Source organism: Salvelinus namaycush, chromosome 40 (assembly GCF_016432855.1).
Source record: "Salvelinus namaycush isolate Seneca chromosome 40, SaNama_1.0, whole genome shotgun sequence".
Taxonomy (NCBI): domain Eukaryota; kingdom Metazoa; phylum Chordata; class Actinopteri; order Salmoniformes; family Salmonidae; genus Salvelinus; species Salvelinus namaycush.
In genome coordinates, this window is record NC_052346.1 from 3604528 (window position 1) to 3622573 (window position 18046).

The 18046-nt window shown below is 44.0% G+C and overlaps 1 protein-coding gene across 1 annotated transcript in view; it reads left to right on the forward strand.

The window, feature by feature from the left end:
• The window catches only part of LOC120033764 (partitioning defective 3 homolog B-like), a 183918-nt gene that overhangs the window by 49057 nt on the left and 116815 nt on the right, over positions 1 to 18046 (forward strand). The window contains exon 4 of the mRNA XM_038980218.1: positions 10681 to 10784. Within this exon, the coding sequence (XP_038836146.1) occupies positions 10681 to 10784 (104 nt within the window). The remainder of the gene's footprint in view (positions 1 to 10680; positions 10785 to 18046) is intronic.

An 18046-nucleotide genomic window follows, 5' to 3' on the forward strand; every position in this document is an offset into this window, starting at 1 on the left:
TTCAACTATTGGTATAGGATAGTAACACTGTTGGGTGGTAACATAGTAATGCACTAAAAAAAATATGATATAGTTTTACGCAGCAACTTTCACTGGAGAGTGGGGGGACGTCCCCCCCACATTCTGAAATGGCGTTTTTAGCCCCCTCCCCCGAGTTTTATCATTGGAATGCGATACAAAACAAGACAACGATGTGCTTTTGGACCATGCGGATGCATCCGAGCGGTCTGGTAGTCTGTTTGGAGTGTTTATCCGACTGGATAACAAAATGTATGTATAAGAATTATGTTCTCCCACTTCTAAAACCAAAGTTGCTCCCCTGGGTTTTACGTGTTCCTTGTATTAGTTAGTAGTGTTGCTCAGCCCGAGCCTATTGGTCGGGGAAACACCACGGCCATGTCCGAAATTTGTCTCGCCTACTATTTACTAAAACTACATAATCTGCACTAATCAAACTACACACTACTTAGAGCGTACTGTTTAGTAAAAATGTATGCTGTAAGTAACAAATATCAACATTGTAGGCTCACACTGAGAATGTCATCTTTTGCCAAATTGTTTAGTAGATTCTCTTCCTCCATAGCATGCAGTGGATTCGTACTAAATGAATGAATGAGTGTAACATTCTGGCATTTATAGCACACTCAATTTCACATATTATACATTTCACATACCCCAGCGGCCTACTATTTAGGATGCCTCTATGGGTATCTGGACACTGCCCACATCTCATGTTTTGTCATATGTTGTTTCACTGGCTGTGTGACAAATATGAGCATCCGACAGCGAAGTATGGCTGTTGAGCCAGAGGCTCTCCCTGTATATCCCAGCTTGGGGCCCTCCTAGACAGCTGAGCCCTTTTTGGAGGCTCTCCAGGGTTAAACAAACACTACGTTTCCCAGGGCTCCCCATGCTCCCCGGGTGGGTTTCACTTTAGCTGGCTGCCAAGGCCAGGCTGAATGCAGGCACACGCACACACACACTCACTAGATGGGAAAAACATCAGGGCTCTCTGTGTTTGTGTGTGTGGGAGAATGTGAACGAGTGTGAGTGTGTATGAGATGGCGCAACAATGTACGTTTGTGAGTATACGTGTGCAGTTGTAGGTGAGTGGTTGCATGACTACGCATACTTGCTAGCTTGTTCATTTAACAACCTCACATAATTTGAAACTGCTATGTAAAGAGAAGCTCAGCTTTTAATTCACTGCCTGTGAAAGAGGATTTAAGTGCGGCTCCGGCATTCTTTGGGATAAGTCATGTCCTTTAATGTAAACATCTAGGCCAAGGTGTACCGTTACAGAAAAAACTTAACCTCTCACACTTTTCCCTACTCCACTTTTCCCTGCCTCCCCTACTTCTCTCTTCTCCTTTCCCTATCCCCACTTTCTCCTCATATTCTATGCTTTCCTTAGTCCCCTTTCCTCTCTTTCTACTCCCCCTTTCTTTGTCTCTCCTCCTCTCCCACCATCCTTTAGATGTTCCATGACCCAGAGCAGAGTGCCAGCCCCTCTCTGACCCCCCCCCGTCCGTCCGTCCGTCCTCTTTCTGCCACCCCCTACCACACCATTCACCACCTGCAAGTCACTCACCCAACCACCCGGCTCCCACCCACCCGGCCCATACCCCCCCATCCCTCTCACCGCGTCCCCCCTAACCCCTGCTGTTCTGGGGCACAGCTCCTCGCTAACTCCTCCAGCACTCTGGGATGGGGCTCGGCCACTAACTGGATTAGCACTGTAGCCTGTTAGCTTGCCCAGGGTCCAGCCGAGCATGAACACTTTTTTTCAATGCCTCTCTTTTTAACCCTTTTTTAAACCTTTTAGGACCCCTTCCTGCCACCCCTCAACCCCTTATTAACCAAGTTAGGACCTGACCCTGTGGAGCTCCCCCACATAGACTGAGACTAATTCAATAAGGCTGCTTTTGTCATCTCCACCTACTAACAAAAGCCTGGGTGGAGAATTCACTTAAACAGGCTCAGCCTAAACCCGATCATCCAGCCACTGCTATGACTGTCTGGCGGGGACCACTCTGTATGTGTGCACAGGGGCCTTTTTTTGTTTTCTTTATCACTTAAGTTAAGTTAAGCAGATTGGCTGTTAGCTGCATATCGTATCACATGCAGCTGGTGGGGGGAGAGAGATGCGGGGAGAGAAAGAGTGAGAGAGAGGGGCAGAACACACAGAAATCTGGACTGAAGTCAGTAGTTCTACCAGTAGCCATTCTCCTAGCTCTGTGCATTATAAGTATGTCCCGCTCGTTATATATTCATGTGTTAGGCTACTTCGCCTACACAGTGCTACACTCAGCAAAAATATCAATTCAACATGCAATATACCATAACCCCACTGCCACCATGAGGCACTCTGTTCACAACGTTGACATCAGCGAACCGCTCGCCCACACGACACCCGTACGCGCTGTTTGCCATCTGCCAGGTACAGTTGAAACCGGCATTCATCCGTGAAGAGAACACTCCTCGAGTGTGCCAGTGGCCATCGAAGGTGAGCATTTGCCCACTGAAGACGATTACGATGCTGAACTGCAGTCAGGTCAAGACCCTGGCGAGGGCCACGAGCACGCAGAAGAGCTTCCCTTTGTGCAGAAATTTTTCGTTTGTGCAAACCCACAGTTTCATCAGTTGTCCGGGTGGCTGGTCTCAGACGGTCCCGCAGGTGAAGAAGCCGGATGTGGAGGCCCTGGGCTGGCGTGGTTACACGTGATCTGCGGTTGTGAGGCCGGTTGGACGTACTGGGAAATTCTCTAAAACGACGTCGGTGGCGGCTTACGATGGTGAAATTAATTTTAAATTCTCTGGCAACCGCTCTGGTGGACAATCCTGCAGTCAGCATGCCAATTAAAATTAAATCTGATTGTATTTGTCACATGTGCTGAATACCACAGGTTTGGACCTTACCGTGAAATGCTTACTTTCAAGCGCTTAACCAACAATGCAGTTTAGTAAATATTTTATTAACTCTATTTATTTAACTAAAAAAAATCTAAGGTAACACAATAAATGTTCATAACAATAACGAGGCTATGTACAAGGGGTACCGGTACCGAGTCAATGTGTGGGGGTACAGGTTAGTCGAGGTAATTTGTAAAGTGAGTGTGCATAGATAATAAACAGCGAGTAGCAGCAGTGGAAAAACAAAGGGATGGGGATGGTCAATGTAAATAGTCCAGGTGGCCATTTGATTAGTTATTCAGCAGTCTTATGGCTTGGCGGTAGAAGCTGTTAAGGAGCCTTTTGGTCCTAGACTTGGCGCTCCGGTACCTCCTTGCCGTGCGGTAGCAGAGAGGAAAGTCTATGACTTGGGTGACTGGAGTCTTGGACAATTTTTGGGGTCTTTCTCTGACACTGCCTAGTATATAGGTCCTGGATGTCAGGAAGCTTGGCCCCAGTGATGTACTGGGCCATACGCACTACCCTCTGTAGCTCCTTAGTCAGATGCTGAGCAGTTGCCATACCAGGCAGTGATGGAACCGGTCAGGATGCTCTCGGTGGTGCAGCTGTAGAACTTTTTGAGGATCTGGGGACCCATGCCAAATCTTTTCCGTCTCTTGATTGGGAATAGGTTTTGTTGTGCCCTCTTCACGACTGTCTTGGTGTGTTTGGACAATAGTTTGTTGGTGATGTGGTGTGTTAATGAGTGGCCTGTTCGGCCCTCCTTTTCCTATAGTCTACGATCAGCTCCTTTGTCTTGCTCACATTGAGCAAGAGGTTGTTGTCCTGGCACCACACTGCCGAGTCTCTCTCCTCCTCCCTCAGGCCTACTGCTATTGTGTCCTCAGCAAACTTAATGATGGAGTCGTGCTTGGCCACGCAGTCGTGGGTGAACAGGGAACACAGGAGGGGAATAAGCACACACCCTTGAGGGGCCCCAGTGTTGAGGATAAGCGTGGCAGATGTGTTGTTACCTACCCTTACCACCTGGGGGTGGCCCGTCAGGAAGTACAGGATCCAGTTGCAGAGGGAGGTGTTTAGTCCCAGGGTCCTTAGCTTAGTGATGAGCTTTGTGGGCACTATGGTGTTGAACGCTGAGCTGTAGTCAGTGAATAGCATTCTCACATAGGTGTCTCTCCTTGTCCAGGTGGGAAAGGGCAGTGTGGGGTGCAGTAGAGATTGCATCATCTGTGGATCTGTTGGGGCGGTGTGCAAATTGGAATGGGTCTAGGGTTTCCGGCATGATGGTGTTGTGAGCCATGACCAGCCTTTCAAAACAACTGGGATTCCCTTTGTAGTCTGTAATAGTTTTCAAGCCCTGCCACATCCGATGAGTGTCAGAGCCGGTTTAGTAGTATTCAATCTTAGTCCTGTATTGATGCTTTTCCTGTTTGATGGTGTTCTTATAAGCGTCCGGATTAGTGTCTCGCACCTTGAAAGCGGCAGCTCTAGCCTTTTAGCTCGGTGCGGATGTTGCTTGTAATCCATGGCTTCTTTTTTGGGAAATGCACGTATGGTTAATGTTCTGACGACATCGTCGATGCACTTATTGATGAAGCCGATGACTGAGGTGGTGTGTTCCTCAATGCCATTGGATGAATCCCGGAACATATTCCAGTCTGTGCTAGCAAAACAGTCCTGTAGCATAGCATCCGCGTCATCTGACCACTTCCGTATTGAGTGAGTCACTGGTATTTCCTGCTTAAATTTTTGCTTGTAAGCAGGAATCAGGAGGATTGAATTATGGTCGTATTTGCCAAATGGAGGGTGGGGGAGAGCTTTATATTTCTCTCTGTGTGTGGAGTAAAGGTGGTCTAGAGTTTTTTTTTGTTAACATTTTTTTCCCCCTCTGGTTGCACATGTGACATGCTGATAGAATAAGGTAAAACGGTTTTAAGTTTGCCTGCATTAAAGGCCCTGGCCGCTTCTGAGTGAGCATTTTCTTGTTTGCTTACGGCCTTGTGCAGGTCGTTGAGTACTGTCTTAGTGCCGGCATCGGTTTGTGGTGGTAAATAGACGGCTACGAATGATATAGATGAGAGCTCTCTTGGTGGATATTGTGATCTACAGCTAATCATGAGGTATTCTACCTCAGGTGAGCAATACCTTGAGACTTGTTTAATATTATACATTGCGCACCAGCAGTTGTTGACAAATAGACCCCCCCCCCCCCCCCCCCCCCCGCCCCTCGTCTTACCAGACAGTCGTTTAGCCAAGTCTCGGTGAAACATAAGATATTACATTTTACAATGTCCCGTTGGTAGGGTAGTCTTGATTGTAGATTCTCCAGTTTGTTTTCCAATAATTGCACGTTGGCCAGTAATACCGAGGGTATTCTTCCCCCTTTTTCTCTGTCTTTTCTTCACGCTGATGACGGGTTTGGGCCTTGTCTTGACAAAGCAATATGTCTTTTGCGTCGAATTCATTAAAGAAAAATCGTCCAGTTCGAGGTGAGTAATCGCTGTTCTGATGTCCAGAAGCTTTTTGGGTCATAAGAGTCGGTAGCAGCAACATTATGTTCAAAATGAGTTACAAACAATGCTAAAAGTTGATTAGGAGCTCGTAGAACGACAGCCCTCCCTTCCGGCGTCACGCTTCCTCAAAACATGAGACATCTGTGGTGTTGTGTGACAAAATTGCACATTTTAGAGTGGCCTTTTATTGTCCCCAGTTCAAGGTGCCCCTGTGTAATGATCGTGCTGTTTGCTCAGCTTCTTGATATGCCACACCTGTCAGGTGGATGGATTATCTTGGCAATGGAGAAATGCTCACTAACAGGGATGTAAACAAATTTGTGGCCAGAACTTGAGAGAAATAAGCTTTTTGTGCTTAGGAAACATTTCTGGGATCTTTTATTTCAGCTCATGAAACATGGGATCAACACTTTACATGTTGCATTTATGTTTTTGTTCAGCGTCCATGGTCTTGTTTTATGATCGGTCATGATGTCCTACTTATGTGCCGTAACCAGGGCACAGAGTTTTTTTTCTGGTCGTAGTTTTTTCCTGTGGTGAGTACATTTTTCACTTCAGTTTGCTCCTCAATTCATGTACCTTGATTGGAAAGCGAAACGGCGGCAGACAGCAGTAGTTCCTTCGCTCGGCTCTTTGGTGAGGAAATACTTCTGGCCCCAGTCATAACACTGGGTGTTGTTTAGTGGTACAATTTGACAGCTGTGTGTGGATGTGCTATAGCAGTGTCGAGCAGGTAGAGGACCGGATTGGAACTTGGTTGTTTTAACAGTGTGATTGAGCCCCACCAGAGTCCCAGTCGGATGATTAGACCTGCATCGATCGCTGTACTGAGCACACGCTGGTGTCAGCGTACTCCCGTCGACACACACACACACACTCCTGTCGGCGAGAGGGGAAGACAGTCCTTATCACTGCGTCCCACGAGCACCCTGGGCAGGAGGGTTCTATTGATCTGACGAGACAAGATCACTCTGGGCACACACGCAGACGTGCCACACACAGACACGCGCACACTCACACACAGGACTGCATGCAGACAAATGGGAATGGTTATTTAATTTGTGGCTATCCCTTTGTTTAGCCATTTTGAAGAGTGAGGTTTTTTTCGAGATTATTTTTCTATTACAGATTACAAACTGAATTAGCAGTCCATTAGGATACGTACTCCTCAATGGATTATCATTAAGCTAAACATTGTGACAGAGAAGACTAAACAATCTACTGCCCTCCTCTTCTGGGCCATGATCTCCCATGAACGTCTGCTCTAGGGTCAGAGGTCGAAGACGTTTATCTGTATGGGGCGGGACCTCTGAAAATTCGACTTAAAAGTGTGTGTTAGGATTTGCTTCTTAAAGTGGGAGCGTTGAAGAGAGACATTTAACGGATCTGTAGTTAACCTCGACCTTGGTGATCAGAGTTTTTCCTGGTCAAGTCAGGTGAGGAAGAACTCGGCCCTAATTATGTGTACTCAGCCTCTTCACATAACCAAAGCATTGGTACTTTTCATGACTGAGCTGGATTTGGTAAGGCTGGGAATTGCCAGGGACCTCTCGATACGATATTATCATGATACTTAGGTGCCGATACGATACTGTGCCTTCAGAAAGAATTCATACCCCTTATTTCACATTTTGTTGTGTTATAGGCTGAATTCAGAATGGATTAAACTGTTGTTGTTTTTTACTCACCCATCTACACAGTATACCCCATAATGACAATGTGAAACATGTTTTTTGCCAATTTATTGAAAATGAAAAACAGAAATAACTCCGTTAGTCAATACTTTGTAGAAGCACCTTTGGCGGCGATCTCAGCTGTTTGTCTTTATGGATAAGTCTCTTAAGAGCTTTGCCTGGATTGTACAAAATGTACGCATTATTCTTTTTAATATTCCTCAAACTCTGTCAAGTTGATTGTTGATCTTTGCAAGACAGCCATTTTCAAGTCTTGCCATAGATTTTCAAGCAAATATAAGTCAAACTGTAACTAGGCCACTCATGAACATTCAATGTCGTCTTGGTGAGCAACTCCAGTTTTGACCTTGTGTATTAGGTTAATGTCCTGCTGAAATTAGAATAGATTAATTCTAAATTCAGCAGGACATTAACCTAATACACAAGGTCAAAACTTCCCAGTATCTGTTGGAAGATGTATTCCGTTTCTTTTTATCCCCCCAAAAACCTCTAGCTCTTGCCGATGACAAGCATACCCATAACATGATGCAGCGACCACATGCTTGAAAATATGAAGAGTGGTACTCAGTGATGTGTTGTTGGATTTGCCACAAACAACCTTTTTTCCAGTATTACTTAAGTGACTTGTTACAAACAGGATGCATGGTTTGGAATATTTGTATTCTGAACAGGCTTCCTTCTTTTCACTCTGTCATTGAAGTTACTCCATTATGTTAACCTAAATGTTGTTGATCCATCCTCCGTTTTCTCTTCTCACAACCATTAACTCTAACTGTTTTAAAATCACCATTGGCCTCATTGTGCCGGTCTTTATATGTACCACAGAAGAACCAAGAAATGAAGAGCGACACCATGGCTGTCTTTTTGAGATTTTATGTAGATCTGCAATGGTATTATGAAAAGTCCGTTTAGGAATACATCAGTATTCAATGCACCGTCTGACAAGTTGTTCTTTCTGTTTTCACGGACCCGCACAATCACATTTATAGATAAAGCAATAATATATAGATAAAGCAATAATAATAATAAAATAATGAGCAAACTTCAATACAAAGACTGTATAATAGTAATTCTTAGACAATATAACCATACCTGCAATGGTATTATGAAAAGTCAGGACAGGAATACATTATTCTTCAATGCACCATCTGACAAGTTGTTTTATAGAGGAGCATGAAGAAAAGTAAAACGCATATCCTGTCTCACATCTCCATGTATTTGTGTGCTTAATTTAACATGATGGACTTCTACACAGGAGTAATCAGCGACACATACATTTCTCTTTGCGTTTTCACGGACTGAGGAGAATGGGAGCTACGGGTAGTACAAGGGTGTTAGTAGGTGATGTAAGCACCCAGAGGAAATAAAATAATTTTTATAAAATAATAACCGAATTCGTTAATATCATCCAGCTATTATAGCTAGCACCTTAACATCAACAGGCAGTACTAGTTGTGCAACAAATGAAAATATAATTCAAAAGTAAGACTCCTAGCGATCTGATTCCCCCTTCTGTCTGAACTTGGAACATTCTTGTTCACGAGCTTGGGCCTCTGAACCTTAACCTGGATGATCTGTGTTGTGTACTATCTCCGTGCTAGAGGCGTCAATACAGACCCTGGTTCGATACCAGGCTGTATTGCAACCGGCCGTGATTGGGAGTCCCATAGGGCGGCACACAATTGGCCCAGTGTTGTCCGGGTTAGCGTTTGGCCAGGGTAGGCTGTCATTGTAAATAAGAATTTGTTCTTAACTGACTTGCCTGGTTAAATTAAATAATATTAAAAAATATCCAGCTGTGTGTATCTGTGCTCTTACGTATGTGTGTGTGTGAACGTAAAGTGTTCATGCATATGTGTTTTAGTTTGTGTTTAAATCATATTGAGATGTCATGCAGGTAGGTCCACCAGTAAGAGAGACTGGGCCAATATTGGTTGTACAGCCGTCCATTAAGGTTTTACTAGGATACTGCTTCTATATACAGAACCCTTTTTAAATCTACCCTATGTGTACAAATGGAAATGTCAATGGGAAAAATCTGGGTTTGGGGTGTAACTAGAGTTGTTGCCTGGTCTCTGCGCCTAGATGTCATGAGCCACTTTTAGACGTTCTGAAGTATTTACAAGAAAAATAATAATCATGTTTAGTTAATTTAAGCATCAGTCAGAGAACCTAGAGTAATTGAGAGAGAGAGAAAGACAGACACATGCACAGAGTAACAGACAAAGGCTGTGACAGTGAGACAAATGGGACACAGATCCAAGTGACATAGAGAGGATTAAACACAGAGCTTTACCACAGACTGACAATACATCATCCCATAACAGCAGCAGTGTTGGGTTAAACATTGGGGACACTATTCTAAGGTGTCTGTTTCTATGTACATCCTTGGGAAAATGGGCTTCCAGATGGTAGGCCTATTATAGGAGCATGGCACTGTAGGGGTTTGGAAAGTGGTCGTTGAGGTGGATGTATTTCTGGATTCCTTTACTTCTGTGCGTGTGTGTTTACTCTAGTAGAGAGCACCTCCTGGTAGGTCTGCTCTGAGGTTGTCTGCCCTCAGACAGCCAGTGTGGTTGAGGGTGACTTGCTCGGCTGACGTGGTCAGCAGCCTGGGTGGGTCGCCACTAGAGCAAGGAGCGGTTGTCCTGGTCAGACATCCTCTGCAGAGGAATCAACCTCTAGGCCTTACGTACAGCCGCTACCATCGGGACGGAGTTTCCACCGTGGTCCAAACGTCGAAGCAAGGTCTAAGGAGCTAAGTGGGACTGGCCGAAACGGTGTCGTAACACTGTTTCCTATGAACTTTTTTCTAACCAACTCTCTTTAGGTTACAGTCGTATAAAAAGCTCAGCTGCACCTACGGCTCTTAGATGTGGTTTCACATGATATGTCCCGAATGGCACCCTAGTCCCTATGTAGGGCACTACTTATGACCAGGGCTCACCCTATTCCCCATATAGTAGTGTACTATATAGGAAATATGGAGCCATTTGGGAGGTTACCTGTACGGACTTGGCCCGGGCCTATTTGAAGTCTGGCTCTGATGGCGCTTTTAAAAATAGAGTAAAACCGTTTTCCTCCCCTGTAGTTCAGTGTACCTCTCTGGTACCCCAAGCCGTTTCATGTGGTGTAATTGTCTTGATTGCGTAAGGGGGAGTGGGCTAGGTTGCAAGGCATGGGTGGGGTAGCAGCAGCTGGTCAGATGGACGTTCCATTTAAGGAGAGGTGGGGGGCGCAAAGTGTCTCCCCGCTCTTTCTCTCCCTCCCTCCTGCCCTCTGTCCCTACGATACTTATTTCATCCTCTCGTCAAAAAGCTACTAAGGCATCACAAATGCTCCTGTAAGACTCTATAAAAACTCATGTTACGATTTCAAACAGTCATCAGGTATCTTGACGATTTGAAATCTTGGGCAGATTTACAGGGAATTTGTGTTGTTGGAGCTTTAATTGGAAAACAGTGCCTAACTTAATACCAGGCGTAGATCAGTTTACACAAACACAATCAGTGTACTACTACATGAGGCTCACATTCACCTCCTCTCTGTCTCTTTTCCAGACACCCCTCTACTGGTGAGGAGCAGCAGTGACTCTGCCCTGGCCCCGCCACTGGAAATTGTGACCCCTCCCCTTGAAGACCTCAATGCCAGACCAGCTGAAACGGTGAGTAAAATACAGCAAGCCTAGAAAATGTAATACAAAGACAAACAAAAAAACGTCCATGAGTCTGTTTGTGTCCAGAGATGTGGTTGGAGTCTAGTGGCCTCACATTCAAATCTGTACCTCAAAGACAGTTCCACTGCTTTAAAAAAAATTATTCCCCTCTAATCAGGGACTGGTTGGGGACTGATTTAGACCTGGGAAACCAGGTGGGTGCAATTAATTATCAGGTACAACCGAAACCAGCAGTAATTTGGACCTCCTGCAGGGCCTAAAATTGAATTTACGAATTAATATCTACCGTTTTGTTTAATATCTAGTAATGCACAAAGAAATCTGACTCCTACCGTTATAGCTATCCCACCTCGCGCAGCAATACTGCCTGTGACTGAAGTGCTGAAAGTCGTTTTTCGAAGCAATGTGCACAGGCATAAAAGTTGGTCTAATTTACTCTAAAGTCTACTAAAGTGAGACTTTGTCCCCGGGTTTCTTGGCAATTTACTTTGTTTTGTTCACATGGTTGTTTTTCAATGTTGGATTTTGCTTCCACTTCTAGCAAAAAGAGACATTGTCAGTCTCTACTAGTGAGATTCTCACAGGCACAAGTGATGACTTGAGTGGCCCTCTTACCAAGGTAACCTAAAAGGGTCAGCTTAACATTTTTTCCTCTGTGATATTTTGGTTAAAAGACTCAGGTTACAAGAATATACAATTAAATTGAGCAATATACCACATTTTTACTAGTAATAATTCACTTTTTGTTTTAAAACATTACTAAGCATGCTCATCTGTTTTTTGTGCGGGGGTTTTGTGTGTAATTATACCGAAAACAATATTTTGTCTGGTAAAAAATCTGAGTGGCTGGTAGATTTCTTTATCTTCCCGCCACAGTGGATTTGAACACCCCTGGTCTAGAGGTTAGTTTATTTATTCTCTCTGTTTGAGACTTGACTATGTTTCCACCACCTGACAACTTACGTCCTGTAACCCAGACAAATCACTATGTTGCCCTGTCCCTGCGCTGGAGGACATGCCGTTGTACTCTTACCCCTATACCTCCATCTTTACCTCACACCTGTCCCCTCTTAAGAAAGCAGACTCCTACAGTCGCTCCTTATAAGAGGCTCTGCCGAGCGCACATACACACACACACACACACACACACACACACACACACACACACACACACACACACACACACACACACAAATGTTCCCTCAGCCTCCCAAACAGTCCGTGACCGGGGCATGGAAGTATGATCTCTGTGTCTCTCCATTGTCTTTACCCGTCACCCTCTCTTCCCCTGTTTGGGAACGCTCCCTGTATCACCTATTGTATTCCTATCCTCTCCTCCTAGTCTGCAGGCTATTGCTACCTGTAACTCCTCCATGTTCCCCCCCCTTCTCCCTCCTTCCTTTTTGTCTGTCCCTCTCTAGCACACCCTCTCCCTCCGCCTTGCGCCCTCTAGCTCATTCTGCCCATCCTTTTCTCCCTCCCTCCCTCCCTCCCTCCCTCCCTCCCTCCCTCCCTCCCTCCCTCCCTCCCTCCCAACCTCCTTTCCTCCGAGCAGCCCTGTGGTCTCAGTAATTTCCTCTCTCTGAGGTTGTTTTTAATCCTCAGTGCTAGCAGCACCTGCGGCCCTCTGTGAGACCTCACCACCAAGCCCCCCCTCCCAACCACAGAGTTATTTTTGTCTTGGGTCTCACAGCACACTCATAAAATATGTCTCTGTGTGATCATGGGAAGTGGCTTGTGTGATTTTATTTATTTCTGCCCATTTTCCTCTGAGACAGTGCTTCCCAATGTTTTTGTTTTCACATTTTACATTGGTGTAAATTAAGGTAGGTGTGTAACTGGCCTCTGTCTTGTAAACCTATACGTTGCGTACCAATAGTAATAACAGCATTGGACTGGTGGAGGCATGGGCTTTCTTATACCAGTCATTTCCTTTCAAGTCAGTGAAGGGATGTGAACAAGAGAACACTTTGGGATGAAGAAGAGATACTTGGGACACAATCATGGATAGAGGGAGAGAAAAAGGGATGCCGCCCCCTCTCAAAATCAAATCACATTTTATTTGTCTGTCCTTCTGCTGCCTTCTGCACGATGGGATGGGGCTTTTGAATAATATTTGAGTCACTCTCTCTTTCTGATGGATGGGAGAGAGGGACTGCCCCCCCCCCCCCCCCCCCCCGAATACAGACCCAGAGGCAGGAGTTTGAAAGGGTTCAGCGTTTTAAGAACTCTCTCCTTTTGAAAATAGGGAACCATTTAAGGAAGCCCTCGTCTGTCTTTTCTTTTCAGGGGTGGTTTTGGAGAGACAGGTTGAGTGGGGCCAGAGTGTTTTGGCTCGTGAGTGCAGGATTGGGTAGGTTAATTTCTAAATGTAATCAGTTACTAGTTACCCATCCAAAATTGTAATCAGTACTGTAACTTTTTGGATTACCCAATCTCAGTAACGGGATCTGACTATTTTCAGTTACTTGTAGATTACTTTGCCCTTAAGAGGCATTAGAAGAAGACAAAAATGAATATTACCAATTGCGCAACATCTATTACAAGGTAAATCAATGTTAGAGGTAGATAGATGGCCATAAATTTATGTTGCATTTTACGTTATGGGTTGGTTATGTAGGCTTCTTCTAACCCATTGCTTTTAACTACAGATAATAATATGATTAGACTATGTCTTTACATTAAAAACCCAAGTCTATCAGTATTCCAGTTATTAAAATTCATTTAATACCCCTTGATCTTCAATAACTCCAAAATGAAGGACTTACAGTGCCTTCAGAAAGTATTCACACCCCTGGACTTTTTCCACATGCTTTGTTACAGCTGGAATTTAAAATGTATTATATTGAGATTTTGTGTCACTGGTCTACACACAATATCTCATCATGTAAACGTGGAAGTATGTTTTAGAAATGTTTACTAATTAATACAAATAAGTATCCAAACCGTTTGTTATGGCAAGCCTAAATAAATGCAGAAGTAAAGATTTGCTTAACAAGTCACATAGTGAGTCGCATGGACTCACTGTGTGCAATAATAGTGTTTAACATGATTTTTGATTTGACTACCCCATCTCTGTACCCCACACATACATTTATCTGTAAGGTCCCTCAGTCGAGCAGTGAATTCCAACCACAGATTCAACCACAAAGACCAGGGAGGTTTTCCAATGCCTCACAAAGAAGGGCACCTACCTATTGGATTATGGGTCAAATAAATGAATGGCTGCATCATGTTATGGGTATGCTTGTCGTCAGCAAGGACTAGGGAGTTTCTTTTACAAAAAAAAATCTAGGGAATAGAGCTAAGCACAGGCACAATCCTAGAGGAAAACCTGGTTCAGTCTACTTTCCAACAGACACTGGGAGACAAAATCACCTTTCAGCAGGACAACCTGAAACACATGGCCAAATTTACCCTTAAGTTGCTTACCAATAATACATTAAATGTTCCTAAGTGGCCTAGTTACAGTTTTGACTTAAATTGGCATGAAATTCTATGGCAAGGCTTAAATGGTTGTCTAGCAATGATCAACAACCAACTTGATAGTTTAGATGGGAGGAACTCCCTCTTACGTGTATTCCATCAGCTGGGATCTGCGCCGTGCAGCAGTTGCAAAAGCACATTTTTCACTGGCTGTCCACTGGTCGCTAAAACAATGATTGATTGGCAGTTTGAACTTTTAAATGTAACCATTATTGGGTTAAAATACACAGACACATTTGTGAACAGCCATCCACAACAATCACAATCTGTAAAGCGCAAATAGCTAATAGAGGGCAGCAGTGTGATTCACACCAATGTGGTACAGTATGTAGATATCAATAAAAGTGATATCCGTATCGCCCATAGGCTACACAACGGCTGTCGTCCTTACCAGTTGGAATAGCTTGTATCTGGTGGCAACCTTACCTCCCTTGCAGTCCAAATGGCACCATATTTCCTACGGTGCACTACTTTTGACCAGAGCCCTATGGGGGACCTTGTCAAAAGTAGTGCGCTATGTAGGGAATAGGGTGCCATTTGGGACGGACTCTTTTTTCCCAAGGATCGACGCACTACCATCTCATCCATACTCCTCTACTGCATCCTTCGCTTCCCTCCTTTTGATCCAGCTCGCTCTCTCTCCCTCTCTTTCTCTGATATCTCTCTCCCTCTCTCCTTCCTTCCCTCCCACCCGTCTTCTCCTTCACTCTCTTTCCTTGGGAAGATCTCGATTGCATACTCCTCACGTCATCTCTCCTTCTCAAAACTCATTGGATGCAAAAGCCAGAGGTCCCTCCCATCTGACCTTCTCTTCCAATGGATTTTGAGAAGGAGGCGAGGACGCGAGGAGTATGCAATTGAGTTTCTCCCCTTCTCTTCCCCTCCCTCCCTCCCTCCCTCCTCTCTTTCTGAAGAGGGGATGGTGAAAGTAAGATTGTGTAATTAAGGTCAGTGCAGCGATAAACATCCCAGTTCGTCCCGTAATACAGTAGATGTTTCTGCTACGGTGACGTTCTGGGACGATGCACAGAGTGCGGTATCAAAGTGTGCGATTTTTATGAATTGTTCAGCAGTCTAATGGCTTGGGGGTAGAAGCTGTTGAGAAGCCTTTTGGTCCTAGACTTGGCGCTCTGGCACCGCTTGCCGTGCGGTAGCGGAGAAAACAGTCTTTAACTTGGGTGACTGGAGTCTCTGACAATTTTCTGGGTTTTCCTCTGACGCCGCCTAGTATATAGGTTCTGGATGGAAGGAAGCTTGGCCCCAGTGATGTACTGGGCCGTTCGCACTTCCCTCTGCAGCGCCTTACGGTTAGATGGCGAGCAGTTGCCATACGGTGATGCAACCGGTTAGGATGCTCTCAATGGTGCAGATGTAGAACCCCCCCTCCCTGAGTTATTACGAAGGTCGATGCACCTTTGGCAGCCATTTCAGCTGTGAATCATTTAGAATACGATTCTACCAACTTTACTTTAGGGCAACATGTATCCACTGTTTTTGTCAAAATTGCTCAAGCTTATTCAATTTGGTTGGGAATCATTATTAATGGACAGCAATATTCAAACCTTGTCTCTGATTTTTAAGCAGATTTAAGTCAGGACAGACTAGACCACTCAGGAACACTCAGCACCTCTTGGAAGGTCATTCTGGTGTGTCTTTTGCATATTAAAATGTGTATAATTGTAAAAAAAATAAAAAAAATAAATAACATTTTATCTGGTCTTTGATCCTTTCGTATTTATTTTGATCTTAACAAACTCCCCAGTCCCTGCCGGTGACAATTATACACAGAACATGATGCCGCCTCCACAATACTTGAAAACACAAAGGGATCAACAATATTGCATTAATTCCATTTTACTGGCCTGTATGACAAAGTCAAAGTAAAAAAATCCACTCCAAATAATCCATTCTGTTTGCAACAGGGCTGTTAGGTAAATCTGCACGACAACGTGGAAAATAAATCAACTTTTTGACCTAAATTAATAACTACATGGTTGGGTGAAATCCAATACAACACAAGTGTTATTTTCAAATATTGTTTTGGTAGCGTCATGTTATCAGTATGCTTGTCATCGGCAGGGACTGGGACTTGTCAGGATCAATATAAATCTAAAAGGAGCAAAGCTTAGGTAAAAAAATGGAGGAAAAACCAACCCTGGGTTAGTTTTATTTTTCAGCGAGACAATTACACAGATGTATTTAAAAAATAAATGTTTTACCTTTTATTTAACTAGGCAAGTCGGTTAAGAACAAATTCTTATTTACAATGGACGACGATGAGCCAATTGTGCCCTGCCCTATGAGACTCCCAATCACGGACGGATGTGATGCAGCCTGGATTCAAACCAGGTACTGCAGTGACGCCTCTTGCAGTGTCTTAGAACATTGCGCCACTCGGGAGCCCAGATGTTTATGCCAAAGACAGACCAAGTTGTCTTTCCACTTTTCCTTAGTGGTCTAGTCAAGGTTTGAATATTGCAATCCATTACTGATTCCCAACGAAATGTAATGAAGAAATTTTGTCAAAAGAAATGTACACTAAACAAAAATATAAACACGTGTTTCATGAACTGAAATTAAAGATCCCAGAAATCTTCCATATGCACAAAAAAAACGTATTTCTCTCAAATTTTGTGCACACATTTGTTTACATCCCTGTTAGTGAACATTTCTCCTTTGCCAAGATAATCCATCCACCTGACAGGTGTGGCATATCAAGAAGCTGATTAAACAGCATGAACATTATACCGGCGCATCTTGGGCTGGCCACGATAAAAGGCCACTCTAAAATGTGCAGTTTTGTCACACAACATAATGGACTTTTTTTTTTTTAGTTATCTGTGACAGTCATGTGACTCATGTGAAATCCTTTGTTTAGTGCCTAATGAATTTATTTAAATTGACTGATTTCCTCATATGAACTGTAACTCAGTGAAATCTTTGAAATTGTTGCATGTTGCGTTTATATTTTGGTTCAGTGTATATATATTATAGGCTGCCATATGAGTTGTCATTTCAAAAGATTCACACATGTAATGGCTGCCGAAGGTGCTTCCACCAAGTGGAAGGGGGGTGGAGACTTATCCAATTCTGGGGGGTGGAGACTCATCCAATTCTGATATTTCAGTTTTTAGGTTCTCTTTTAATTTGGAACATTTTCTACAACTTTCTTTCACATTGAAAATGTGGAGTAAGTTGTGTAGATCTGTAGGAAAACAATGTAATTGAATCCCTTTTTAGATGACATTATTTTAAGGCAGCAAAATGTGAAAAAAGTTCCAGGGGGTGTAGACTTTCTATAGGTACTGTATTGGGACGTAGGCCATATTTCACCTCCAAACACTAAAACTGCATTTTTTTTTTTACCCTGCATGTAAAGAAGGGGAGCGAAGAGCGTGAATGTAGTGAAAGATTTAAATGGCGTCAGTTTTTGGTTTGGTTTTACTACTCATACCCTGTAATGTTGAGTGAGAACTGTACAGAGGAGCTCACGTCAGTTTTGTGTGTGTGTGTGCGTGTGTGTCCTGACTCCTTCCCTAGAGGGGTAATGCTTCAGCTGGGAGTAAGGGGCAATTCTGTGATGGATATGACGGGGATCAAGGGTCACAGGAAAGTACACCCAGCCCCACACACACACCATTTCTCACCACATCTGACGTGTAGCAGATCACAGTAGCGTTCCCAGAGAAAACACACTCACACCTCATTTCTCATGCGTATGACAACAACCACACACACACACCTCATTTGTCATGTACGTTGGC